Source organism: Puma concolor, chromosome B3, assembly GCF_028749965.1.
Source record: "Puma concolor isolate L17-30 chromosome B3, mPumCon1.1.hap2, whole genome shotgun sequence".
NCBI classification, from domain to species: Eukaryota; Metazoa; Chordata; class Mammalia; order Carnivora; family Felidae; genus Puma; species Puma concolor.
In genome coordinates, this window is record NC_141672.1 from 121,528,274 (window position 1) to 121,541,747 (window position 13,474).

Below are 13,474 nucleotides of genomic sequence, written 5' to 3' on the forward strand. Positions count from 1 at the left end.
TACATATTTAAGATTTCTGTGTCTTTTTAGTAAATTGACTCTTTTATTATTATATAATGTCTCTCTTTGTACCTAATAATTTTTCTGAAGTCTATCTTATATCAATACAGACAGTTGTGCTTTCTTTGGATTAATGCTTGAATATCTTTTTCCATTCTTTCACATTTTAGCCTACTTATATTATTATTTTTGAAGTAATTTTTTTGTAGACTGTATATAGCTGAATCATGTTTTATAATCCACTCTACCAGTCTCTGTCTTTTAATTATATTTATACCATTTATATTCAATGGAAGTTTAATGTTAGGAATGTGGGTTAATTGTCTTATTTTGTAATTCCATCTTGATTTATCTCCTGTATTTTTGAATATATCTCTTTTGTAGCTTTTTCAAGTCGTTTCTCTAGGTGTTAAATTATATATACAATACTTGTCATAGTGTTATCATTTTATAAGTTTGAGTTAAATTTAGAAAAACCTTACCCCTCTTTATATCCTTTTACTTCCTCCATTTGTGATAAATTTGTCTTAAATATTTCCTCTACATAGATTTATAACTACATCAAAGAGTGTTACAATTTTTGCTTCAAAATCAAACATAATTTAGAAGATCCAAGAGGAGAGGAAAATGTTATATTTACCCATTTCTTGTTTCCATTTTTTCTTTTTTACCTTCCTGATGCTCCAGAATTCCTTCCTTTAGCTGTCCTTTTATGTTTCAATAACTTCCCTTAGCCATTCTTTTAGGATAGTTCTTTTAGTTTTGTCCATCTAAGAAGGTCTGATTTCATCTTCATTCTTGAAGGATATTTTCACTGGATAGAAGATTCTAGGTTAATAGTTTTTATTTTTTCATTATTGAAAAAATATTCCACTTCTGTCATTTGAATTGTTTTTACTGTCTAGGTATATTGTCATTTGCTAGTGGTTTCAAGATTTTTTCTTTGTCTTTCTTTAGTCTTCAGAAGTTTGTCTATTTTATGTCTTGATGTGGACTTCTTTGAATTTATCATTTTTTAATATCATTAAGTGTCTTGGATCTGTAAGGTTTATGTGTTTTGCCAAATTTGGGGAGTTTTCAGCCCTTATTTCTTTAAATGCTTTTTCATCTACACAGTCTTTCTCTTCTTCTGGGATTCTGATTACATGAATGTTAAATATCTTATTATTGTCCCACATGTTTCTGAGGTTCTGTTAATTTTTAAAAACTATCAGATTGTATTTCTGTTGTTTTGTCTTCCAGTTCATCAGTTCTTTTCTCACCACCCCCCTCCATTTTGTTGTTAAGCTCATCTTTGAGTGTTAATTTTGCTATTGTTTTTTTTTTTTTTTTTTCACTTCTATTTGGCTCTTCTTTTCTGAGACTGTTTCTATGTGGGATTTTCTCTTTTCCCCCCATTTGCTTCAAGTGTCTGTTATTGCTTGTTGAAGTGTTTTTATTTTGGCTGCTTTAAAAATTTCAGTCAGATAATTCTAACATCCTTTATTTAATTGTTTTCTTCTATTTTTTTCAAGTTGAGGTTTTCCTGGTTATCACTGTGACAGTTGATTTTTTTTTATTAAAATCTTTTGAGTTTCATTGAAAATTTTGGGTATTATTAAACTCTGTATTCCTTTTTAAAGTTTCTTTTAGCTGACTTCCTCTGACACCACACCAGCGGAAAGGCCTGGTACTGTGCCATTGCTTCCAGGTGGGGTTAGATGTTCAAGTTCTTCACTTGGCTTCAGTTTACATCTGGATGAAGAAGGATTCTCTATTTCTGGGTGAGGATGGGGCTCTGGCTCCCCACTGGGCCTCTGCTGATACCATCCTGGCTGGAAGGGGGTAAAGCACCATATTACTTCTTATGTGGCTTCTAGTGACATCATTGGGGGTGCCCTCATTACTGCCAAGCAGTGGTTAAAGTCTTGACTTTCCTCTTGGCCTCCTCTGACATATTAGCAAAGATGGGGAGGGGTTCTTTTTATTGTAGGGAGGGGTGAAGTTTAGGTTCCCAGTGTGTGGTTTCTGCCTACACAGGGGTTGAGGGGTGTGTAGGGAGCAGGTGGGACTACCTAGCACCCAGTAGAGGTGAACATCCCAGATCCCCATAAGTCTTCTCTGACACCAATAGGGATGGGGGCCTGGGTCCTTTATTTCAGCCTGGGGAGGGTGGAGGTTTAGACTCCCCACTTGGCCTTTGCTGTCTTGGGTGGATATGGGTTTGCAGTGTTTGGCTCCAGTTATTTTAGGCAAGCAGTTACTGCCTAAAAGTTTTCTGTCCTGCTAAGCTGCACCTTAACTACTCCTTTGGTTAGAAAAAGTAGGCTTTAGGGGAGCCTGGGTGGCTCAGTCCGTTGAGCGTCCAACTTTGGCATCAGGTCATGATCTCACAGTTCGTGAGTTTGAGCCCCACGTCGGGCTCTGCTGACAGCTCAGAGCCTGGAGCCTGCTTCAGATTCTGTGTCTCTCTCTCTCTGCCCCTTTCCTGCTCATGCTGTGTCTCTCTCTCTCTGTCTCTCAAAAATGAATAAATGTTTTTTAAAAAAAAGCATGCTTTTCTTGGGACTTTTTTGGTCTGTGCTTGTTGGTCTTTCCAGGTTGCCAACTTCTTCAGCACCCTTTCTGGGATATATGAGGCAAAATAAAAATTCAGGGGCCTCACTGCTCTGTCATTTCTTGGGTCCCTAACCAGTTTTCTTTCTTCTCTCTACCTTTCAGAGTCTTCTTATGGTTGCTTTATACAAAATGTCAGGTTTTTCATTGTATTTATCAAGAGAAAGAGGGAAAAGTAGGTCTACTCTGTCTTCCTGGGAGCAGTAGTCCTGAGATGTATCTTTATAGTGTTGGCAGATATCACAGTATGTTTCCATGCTGGCCTGAATTCTTCACGAGAGGAGAATTGCAACAATACCACTGAGTAGGTGAGAGTGGGAGGGCTCCAGTGTACCTAGTAGGGTTGCAAACTGTTGTGTACTTGGGAGGCTGGACATTTTATTCTCATTCCTACTAGTTTTGTCAGTGTGCCAATTCTGGGACTTTTGCTATCGGAGACATTCATCACCTTCACTGTTCTCTGCTTTGAATCTCAGTGTCTGGCTCCTGCTTGGGCTCCCAGGTCAGCATCTTCCTGCTGAGTTTGGCCAATAGGAAGCTCTGCTGGGAGATTGAGGGATGGGGAGAGGTAAGCTGGTACTTCTTACCACTCCACTCTGCTTTGGGAGGCATCTCTTCTGGCACTCCACCTTCTTTCAGAAAGGCCCACCATGGTTTCTGCACTCACCTTCTTCCTCTGCTCCTCAGCTATGGTGGGGTGGAAATTTCCCCACTGTTGCTAATTGCTAGCCTTTGGTGAGTGTCACAGCATGTCCACCTCTTGTGTAACCAGTTTCCACGGTTAGGTCTTCAGCTTCTATTTCCTTCTTGGACCCTGGTTGATTCAGTCAGTGAAGGAAGGAAGAGGCAAAGGCAGCAGCTGAGGTTGAAAAGGAGGGAGGGTGTATGGGATTTTAAGGAGGGAGATGGAGGAGAACAGGAATGAAAATTGCCCTGGGAGATGTGTTAAAGTTGTTGGGCAATTTTAGGACCCAGTAGGAACACTGCACACGGAAGTCATGTAAAACTGTCAGGACCACAGAGGGTTCTCTATGGCTACATTCAGCTGCTTAGATGCTGGCACAGGGAAGGAAAGCCAATGTTGGGGGTTTTGCCATGGGTGGCAGACAGACCCCAGGGTAGCCCCCATGATCCCTACTGCCTGGTGGTCATGTCCTTGTGTGATTCCCTCCCCTGAGTTAAAGGTAGGCCTTGTGCCTGGCTTCCAACCAGTAGGATATGGCAAAGGCAGTTGATGGGATGTCGCTCCTGTTGTTGTGTTACATTATGTAAAATTTTGCCTTGCCAGTGGATTCACTCTGGAGACTCATGGTTGCTTGATGAAGTGAGCAGACATGTTGGAGGAGTCCACATGGCAAGGAACTGCAGGAACCTGTAGAAGGTGAGGGTGGCTTCTGAGAGCTTAGTGTGTGGTCTCTAGTCCACAGCTAGCAAGAAGCCAGAGCCCCAGTCCTGTAGGACCAGGAAGTGAATTCTGCCAACATTGAGTCATCTTGGAAGCAGATTTTTCCCTCGTTGAGCCTCTAGATAAGAAAAAAAGCCTGATGACACCTTGAGATCCTTAGAAAATGACCCAGCTAAGCCTGCCCCAACACCTGACCCACAGAAACCCTGAGCTTATAAACATGTGTTGTTTTAAGCTTACCAATTTTGTATTAATTTGTTATGCAGCAATAGAAAACTCACACATCAGGTGAGCTTGACAGAATGAGTTGGGGCAAGTAGGAGGAGAGGGTTTGCTGGGAAGAGGAGTGGGGACAGGGGGTGTTTGGCTGATGAAGAAGCAGAGAAGCTCCCTGCCATTGAGGTGATCACATAACTGAGAGTCCAGGGGGTGGGAAGCATCATCTCTGTAGATGTTGAAACCAAAATATGACAAAGGTAAAACAAGACCACAAGCTATGATTCAGATCTTCAAAGAATGAAGAGCTATGACCAGGAAGATATTAGTTGTTTCAGTAAGGGGTTGGTGGGGCATTCCAATGACATGTTCTAAAGCAGCTGGAATACTTTAGGGATGGGAGAAGATTGCAGTGGAGAGCAAGGAGGATACCTTTCCAAACTCTTGGTAGGGCTAACTACATAATTTATGGAGCCCCATGCAAATGAAAATGTAGGGCTCCTTTTTCAAAAAACAGGAAAAGTGTGATGTTAAGAGTATTAAAATGTAAAGCTTTTTCCTTTCTTCCACACTCTTTTTCTTGACTTGTCACAGTATTTTAAAATGTCATTATTCTAAGGAAGGAAAAATTAAAAATCTAAATTATTAGCATGAATGTCATCCCTGATCTTTATTTTGAAGTATAATTTTAAATGCAAATATGAGAGCATTTAACTTGTAGGTGGAATCAGGAAAGTTGTACAGTTTGTATTTTGCAGTTCATACATGCATGTGGACTTTGTTCTTACCAGACAATGGAAGCATTGCACTAAACTAATGTAAATGTATTTACTTTACTTTTTGATACAGGCATATTCTACCAACACTCCACCTTCTTCTTACTGATGAGTGAGTCACAAGGAGTGGTGAATCCATGTATTGTACCCATTGAACCCATAGTCATGTACATTGCTTCTCAGTGTTGCAAATCCTGCTCAACCAAAGCTCACAACGAGTGTTGGGTTCAAAGCAACCATTGAAAGCAAACCATTCTGCTGCAAATCAAAGGTTATTGCTGGGGTTATGGGATGCTAGCAAATGTAAAAGAATAAAATTGTAATGGTTAGAAATATAATCCAAGAGTAGGACATCATAACCTTTTAATTTTACTTTCAATAAGCAGTTGTTTTCATTTTCATAGCAGGTATTATTTTCTCATTACAAAGGTATTAATTTGTTAGATGCAAAACCCATAAAACCATAGCATAGACAGGAACAAAGGAGAAAGCCCCCACCATCCAGAGGTACTCATGTTTCAGAGGCTGAGTCTTTTTGGCCTTCTGTTCTATGAAAATGCTATGTATATATTTATATCAAGAAAAATATCATAGTTTATCAATGTTTTTTCTGTATCCTTAATTTTCCCCCATATCAATCAATATCCTTATAGAGCATTTTAGTTGAATAGCATTTCATACTGCACACATATTACAACTTAACTAATGCTTCAGAGAGAGACTGCATGGATTCCATATGGATTCCCCAAAGTGCAAACAATATTTCCAGTTTGCTTTTCATCAACAGTGGTTTCTTTCTGGCTGACCTGGTGAGAAGAGTGACAACGGAACATGCATCTAGAGAACAAAGATGGTGGGCTGACCTCTGGTGTGCTGGAGATGGAGCTACATCAGTCATCTGCTCCTATGTGTGCTGGCCTGGGAAGGCCAGGGCTGGCGGTACCTGCCACCAGCAACCGCAGGCTACTGCAGGGAGTCAACAGGGTAGACCCCACATCCCCCTACTCCAGCAGGGCAACTGGGCAGAGCTGCTTGGCTTCTGTGGACCAGGATTTTGGTTCATTCCTCACAGAGCAGAGGTGAGTTTATAATAGTTTTATCTGGAATGTGGAAGTCACAAATATTGTGTTTTATGAGTGTAGTTCCCCTATTTTTTGTGGGAAATTTTCAGATATTATACAAGGAATGCAAGAATCTTTCTATCATTAGATCACTTTCCTGACCTGTTTCAAATGAATGCTCTTTCTAAAATGTAGCTAACATAATTCCAAAAGATTATAAAAATAGAAAAGAATTTTTAGCATGAACTTGGAATTTATTATATTATTTTAAGGCGTTAAAAGTATTCCATGATTTTAAAAAGCACATGCTGTATCCTTATATGCTTATATATATGTATCTTGAAATATGCTTTATTCCTATAAATGTCAAGTGAATCATTTCAATATTGTTTTTCACGTTAGAAAAATCTTGATTTACATTAAAAAAACTTTTGATAAACCCTTAAATATTTACCAAAGTAAAATAATAAATAGGTATAAAAGTGTGCTATAAGTGTCTATTCATACCCATGTAGGGACATACTGGTTACCCTGCAGATCTGGGTATCCTGGTCCCTATAGGCAAGAAGTCCTGCTTGGGGCAGTTGCTTAGCCAGAACCCATGCAGTACCAGTGGTCTAATGTTGAAAAAGGCAAAGATCACAGAAATACATACAAGTGTGGTATATAGCCCTGCCACTTGTCTGAGACTGCCTTCTCAGGTCCTAGCTCTGCATGGCATCTGCTTTGATGCTTGGGAGTTTGCTGTCATCAGCATCTTTGGCTCAAGCTGCTCCGCTGCTGTGTTCCTGTGAATATAGAACGTTGGCACAGTAGGTGTGTGGGGATGGGGAGAGGTACCTGCCCATGAGTGTGCCTCTCTGGAGCTGAGTAGGGGATTGTCGGTGCCTGGCCCACCTGAACCAGTAAAGGGCTGCAGGTATGCTGGGGCTGGGTCCACTTGTCAAGGCATGCGCACAGGGCTACCTAGCGCATGGGAGAGCTTCCCACTGGGCTGGGGTGGGTGGGCAGCTCCCAGCTGTGAGGGCCAGCTTTATTTTGTAAAGGGCTAGAGGAGGCCATTTCCTGTTTGTGTCCCACACCTGGAACTGTGGGGGTGGGGCAGCTCCTTACCTGGGAGGCCCTAGAGAGATAAAATAAGTTGGCCATGGCTCCAAGCCACACTCCACTACCCCAACTGTGCAGGCAGCTAGGAGCAGGCAAAGGAGAAGGGCCCCTCCACCACCACCCACTGCCTCAGGTTGGCTGAGGCTGGGTGTGAGGCTGGCTTTCTCACATCCTCGATTGACTGTATGTAGATTTACACCTGGATATAGGAGAGAGCTATGGGCTCCACCTGAGTCAGAGTAAAAGGACAAATCTATATACAACCATATCTCAGAGATTTTCTGATTAGGTTCCAGACCACCACAAGAAAGCAGATATCTCAATAAAGCAACTCAAATGAGTTTTTTGTATCACAGTGAAAATAAAAGTTATGACTACACTATACTGTAGTCTAATAAAGTGTGCAATAGTATTATGTCTACAAAAACAATGTGTATATCTTAATTAACAAATACTTTATTGCTTAAAAATGGTAACCATCAAAGATGGCTGAGAAGTAGGGGAACCTGGATTTCCCTTGTCCCTCAAACACGGCTGTATTGAGGTCAGATCACTTGGAACACCCAGGAAATCAACCTGCGGAGTGGCAGAAGGATCTCTGCAGGTGGAGGGAGACATTGGAGGGACTGAGGTATGTGTATATGAATTGGGGGAGATAAAATGGCATAGGCAAGGTGGGGAGGGAACCCCTTTTGTGAACAGACAAAAGGGAGAGAAAGAGAGAGGGATTCAGTATCTACTTAGCATTAGAGGAAAACCTCTCCAGACCATGGACTGGGAAATGAGAAATATGGAGAGTGCTGGTTTCCATTTTGCAAACAGCCTTAGGAGCTGAAACTTAGAGGTATGAAAGTGCCCGACTTTCTCTGGACTGGAGCCGGCTGTGTATGCACGCCTGGCGGGAGAAGGAGCCAGCCCAGGGTGCTGTAGCAATCTCAGGTGCTCACTGGGAGAGAATAGTCCCTTTCTTGCAGTACTGTGGGAAGAGGATTTATTGCCTCCCCAGGACAAAAGACCCTTTGGTGGCAGCCAAAGGCCTTTTATCAGCAGGGCTGAGGGGCCCTACAGCTGGACAGGGTCCCCACAGTGCAGGACCGTTTAAGACATCAGGGTTTGAATCCCAGTCGAATGCCTAGAAGGCGCAGGAGAACTGTGGAGCAGGGCAAGCTAACTGTGCTATTCTGTGATGGCTGCCTAAATAGCATGGTTTGAGACCCCCCGGTTGGGAGAGAGTTTGGAGTGTTGGCCATTTTTCTCCCAAACACCAACATGGAGGGACTTCAGGGAAGCAGCACAGCAGTCCCCCAGTGGAGGCAGGCTTACACCAAACCCCGCTCCTCCATGCCTGGCAACTGCTTTTCTACTGGAGCTAGACTGACTGAGCCAACGCAGCCAACCTCTCCTCCAGGTCAGCATAGCCACTGGTCCAGGGCACAACCAGACAACTGTTCTTTGTTTTTGTCTGTTTGTCTCTCTGTCTGTTGGTTTGTCTGTTCTTCTATTCTCTCTGCCTTCTTCTTTTTTTTCTTTTGGAATCAGGCTCATAGTTTCTGATTTGTTTTTGGTCAATTCATATATATATATATATATATATATATATATATATATATATATATATATAATTTTTTTCTGCTTTTTTTGCTGTTTAGTCAGGCATTTTTACACCTTTCCAATATCTTCTTTTTCTTTATTTTATTTTCTCTCTCTCTGGATTAAGACTTATACTCTCTGGTTAGTCTTCTTTTCTCCCTTTTCATTTTTCTCTTTGTGTGGGATCAGGCTCCCCCCCCCTTTCCTTTTTTTATAGGGCTACTTCAATGAACAAATCAAAGCACAACTGGTTGAAGGTCCAAACACTCCACCACTACAAGAAAGGAGGAGCTTTGAAGAGGACTGACCAGTGGGATAGAGCAGCCAAAATGCCACAATAGAGTGTATGCAACACACCAAAAAATTCCTGAAGTGCCAGGCCCTGGAGAGTGTATGACCCCTACTTAATATAGTAGTACTTGCAGGTATGGGACATATAACAAGCTATTAAAACATGTAAAAGAGGGGCGCCTGGGTGGCGCAGTCGGTTAAGCGTCCGACTTCAGCCAGGTCACGATCTCGCGGTCCGTGAGTTCGAGCCCCGCGTGGGGCTCTGGCCTGATGGCTCGGAGCCTGGAGCCTGTTTCCGATTCTGTGTCTCCCTCTCTCTCTGCCCCTCCCCCGTTCATGCTCTGTCTCTCTCTGTCCCCAAAATAAATAAACGTTGAAAAAAAAATTTAAAAAAAAAAACAAAAAAAAAAAAACATGTAAAAGACAGAAACCTAGCCAAAATAATGAAACAGAAGAACTCTCCTCAAAAGAAAATTCAGGAAGAAATGACAGCCAGAGATTTGCTCAAAACAGATATAAACAATATATCTGACAACAATTTAGAATAACAGTCATAAGACTACTAGCTGGGCTTGAAAAAAGCACACAAGACACCAGAGAAAACCTTTCTGCAGACACCAAAGACCTAGGAACTAGTCAGGATAAATTTAAAAATGCTATAACTGAGATGCAAAACAAATGATACAGTGACTGCAAAGATGGAAGAAGTGGAGGAGAGAATAGGTTAAGTAGAAGATAAACTTACAGAAAAAAAATTAAGCTGAAAAAAAGAGGGAAAGGAAATTACTAGAACATGAGGGGAGACTAGGAGAAATAAGTGATTCCAAGAAACTAAAAAATATCCAAATCATAGGAGTCTCAGGAGAAGAAGAGTGAGAAAAGGGGGCAGAAGGTTTATTTGAGCAAAGTATAGCTGAGAACTTCCCTAATCTGGGGAAGGAAACAGGCATACAAATTCAAGAGGCACATAGAACTCCCTTCAAACTAACAAACCAGGTCAACGCCATGACATATCATAGTGAAACTTACAAAATACAAAGATTTGAAGGAGAGTTCTGAAAACAGCTAGACACAAAAGGTTTTTTTGTGTACTTTATGTGTCTACTACAAGGGTAGACACATAATGTTAGTAGCAGACCTGTCCACTGAAACTTGGCAGGTCAGAAGGAAGTGGCTGGAAATATTCAATGTGCTGAATAGGAAAGATATTCAGCCAAGAATCCTTGATCCAGAAAGTCTGTCCAGAATAAAAGGAGAGATAAAGGCTTTTCCAGACAAACAAAAACTAAAGGAGTTCATGACCACTAAACCAGCCCTGCAGAAAATCCTAAGGAGGACTCTGAATGGGAAGTAGCAGCAAAGACTACAAAGGATCGGAGACCTCACCACAATATGAAACTTACAGATAATACAATGGCAATAAATCCATATCTTTCAATCATCACTCTGAATGTAAGTGGACTAAATGTCCCAATAAAAAGACATAGAGTATCAGAATGGATTGAAAAAAAACCAAAATCCATCTATATTCTGCCTACAAGAGACTCATTTGAGACCTTAGGACACCTGCAGATTGAAAGTGAGACCCATCTATCATGCTACTGGATGTCAAAAGAAAGCTGGAGTAGCCATACTTATATCAGACAAACTAGGTTTTATTTATTTATTTATTTATTTATTACTATTTTTTAAATGTAATTTATTGACAAATTAGCTAATGTACAGTGTATACAGTGTGCTTTTGTTTTTGGGGGTAGATTTCTGTGATTCATCGCTTACATACAACACCTAGCACTCATCCCAAGAAGTCCTCTCCTCAATGCCCATCACTCATTTTTCCATCTCCCCCCATCAAACCTCAGTTTGTTCTCTGTATTTAAGAATCTCTTATGGTTTGCATCCCTCCCTCTCTGTTTGTAATTATTTTTTATCCTTCCCTTCCCCCATGGTCTTCTGTTAAATTTCTCAAGTTCCACATATGAGTGAAAATATATCATATCTGTTTTTCTTTGACTGACTTATTTCACTTAGCATAATATGCTCCAGTTCCATCCACGTTGCTGCATATGGAAGGATTTCATTCTTTCTCATTGCCAAATAGTATTCCATTGTATATATATATAAACCATATCTTCTTTATCCATTCATCAGTTGATGGACATTTAGGCTTTTTCCATAATTTAGCTGTTGTTGATAACACTGCTATAAGCATTGGGGCACATGTGCCCCTATGAATCAGCACTCCTGTATCCTTTGGATAAATTCCTAGTAGTGCTGTTGCTGGTTTATAGGGTAGTTCTATTTTTAATTTTTTTGAGGAAACTGCACACTGTTTTCCAGAGCAGCTGTACCAGTTTGCATTCCCTCCAACAGTGCAAGAGGTTTCCTGTTTCTCCACATCCTCACCAGCATCTGTTGTTTCCTGAGTTATTAATTTTAGCCACTCTGACCAGTGTGAGGTGGTATCTCAGTGTGGTTTTGATTTGTATTTCCCTGATGATGAATGATGTTGAGCATCTTTTCATGTGTCTGTTGGTCATCTAGATGTCTTCTTTGGAAAAGTGTCTGTCTATTCATGTCTTCTTCCCATTTCTTCACTGGATTATTTGTTTTTCAGGTGTTGAGTTTGGTAAATTCCTTATAGATTTTGGATACTAACTCTTTATCCAGTATGTCATTTGCAAATATCTTTTCCCATTCTATCAGTTGCCTTTAGTTTTGTTGATTGTTTCCTGTACTGTGAAGAAGCTTTTTTATCTTGATGATGTCCCAATAGTTCATTTTTGCTTTTAATTCCTTTGCCTTGGAGACATGTTGAGCAAGAAATTGCTGTGTCTGAGTTCAAAGAGGTTGTTGCCTGTTTTCTCCTGTAGGATTTTGATGGTTTCCTGTCTCACATTTAGGTCTTTCATCTACTTTCAATTTATTTTTGTGTATTGTATAAGAAAGTAGTCCAGTTTCATCCTTCTGCATGTTGCTGTCCAGTTCTCAAAGCACCATTTGCTAAAGAGATTGTCTTTTTCCCATTGGATACTCTTTCCTGCTTTTTGAAGATTAGTTGGCTATATATTTGTGGGTCCAATTCTGGGTTTTCTATTCTATTTCATTGATTAATGTATTTGTTTTTGTGTCAATGATGATTACAGCTTTGTATAGAGGCTAAAGCCGACAACCTAGATTTTAAAACAAAGACTGTAATAAGAGATGAAGAAGGGAATTATATCATAAGTAAGGAGTCTACCCATCACAAAGAGCTAACAATTGTAAATGTTTGTGCTCCCAATGTGGAACACACAAGTTTATAAATCAATTAATCATAAATATAAACAAATGTATAGATAATAATACTGTAATTGTAGGGGATTTTAATACTCTACTTACACAATGGACATATCGTCTAGGCACAAAATCAATAAGGAAACAATAGCTCTGAATGACACATTGGACCAGAGGGATGTAACAGATATATTCAGACTTTTCATCCTAAATCAGCAGAATACATACTCTTTGTGAGTGCACTTGGAACATTCTCCAACATAGATCACATACTGGTTCACAAAACAATCCTCAACAAATATAAAAAGCTTGAGATCATACCATGCATATTATCAGTCACAATGCTATGAAACTTGAAATCAACCACAAGAAAAAATTTGACAAGCCCCAAAATACACAGATGTTAAAGAACATCCTACTAAAGAATGAATGGGTCAACCAGGAAATTAAAGAAGAAATTTAAAAATATATAGAGACAAATGAAAATGAAAAAACAACAGTCCAAACCCTTTGGGCTGCAACAAAGGCAGTCCTAAGAGGAAAATACATTGCAACTGAGGCCTATCTCAAGAGGCAAGAAAGGTCCCGAATACACAACCTAATCTTACACCTAAAGGAGCTAGAAAGTCAGCAGCAAAGAAGCCCCAAAGTCAGTAGAATAAGACACATAATAAAGATTAGAGCAGAAATAAACAGTATATAATAAAAAAATTAGTACAACAGATCAATGAATCTAAGAGTTGTTTTATGGAAAGAATAAACAAAATTGATAAACCCCTAGCCAGACTTTTTTTAATTAAAAAAAAAAATTAATGTTTATTTATTTTTGAGAAACAGAGAGAGACAGCGAGAGCAGAGAGAGAGGTAGACACAGAATCTGAAGCAGGCTCCAGGATCTGATCTATCATCAGAGAGCCCAATGCAGGGCTTAAACCCATGAACCATGAGATCATGACCTGAGCCAAAGTTGGATGCTTAACTGAGTGAGTCACCCAGGCACACCCCTAGCCAGACTTTTCCAAAAGAAAAGTAAAGGACCCAAATAGGTAAAGTCATGAATGAAATAGGAGAGATCACAACCAATACCACAGAAATACAAACAATTATGAGAGAATACTATGAAAAATTATATGCCAAAAAAACTGGACAATATTGAA

The 13,474-nt window shown here is 40.1% G+C and overlaps 1 protein-coding gene across 1 annotated transcript in view; it reads left to right on the forward strand.

Annotated features, from left to right (window-relative positions):
* OCA2 (OCA2 melanosomal transmembrane protein) overlaps window positions 1-13,474 on the forward strand; it is a 559,846-nt gene that overhangs the window by 29,879 nt on the left and 516,493 nt on the right. The window contains exon 2 of the mRNA XM_086711326.1: window positions 5,780-6,071. Coding sequence (XP_086567452.1) covers window positions 5,824-6,071 — 248 coding nt within the window. The 5' untranslated portion in view covers window positions 5,780-5,823. The remainder of the gene's footprint in view (window positions 1-5,779; window positions 6,072-13,474) is intronic.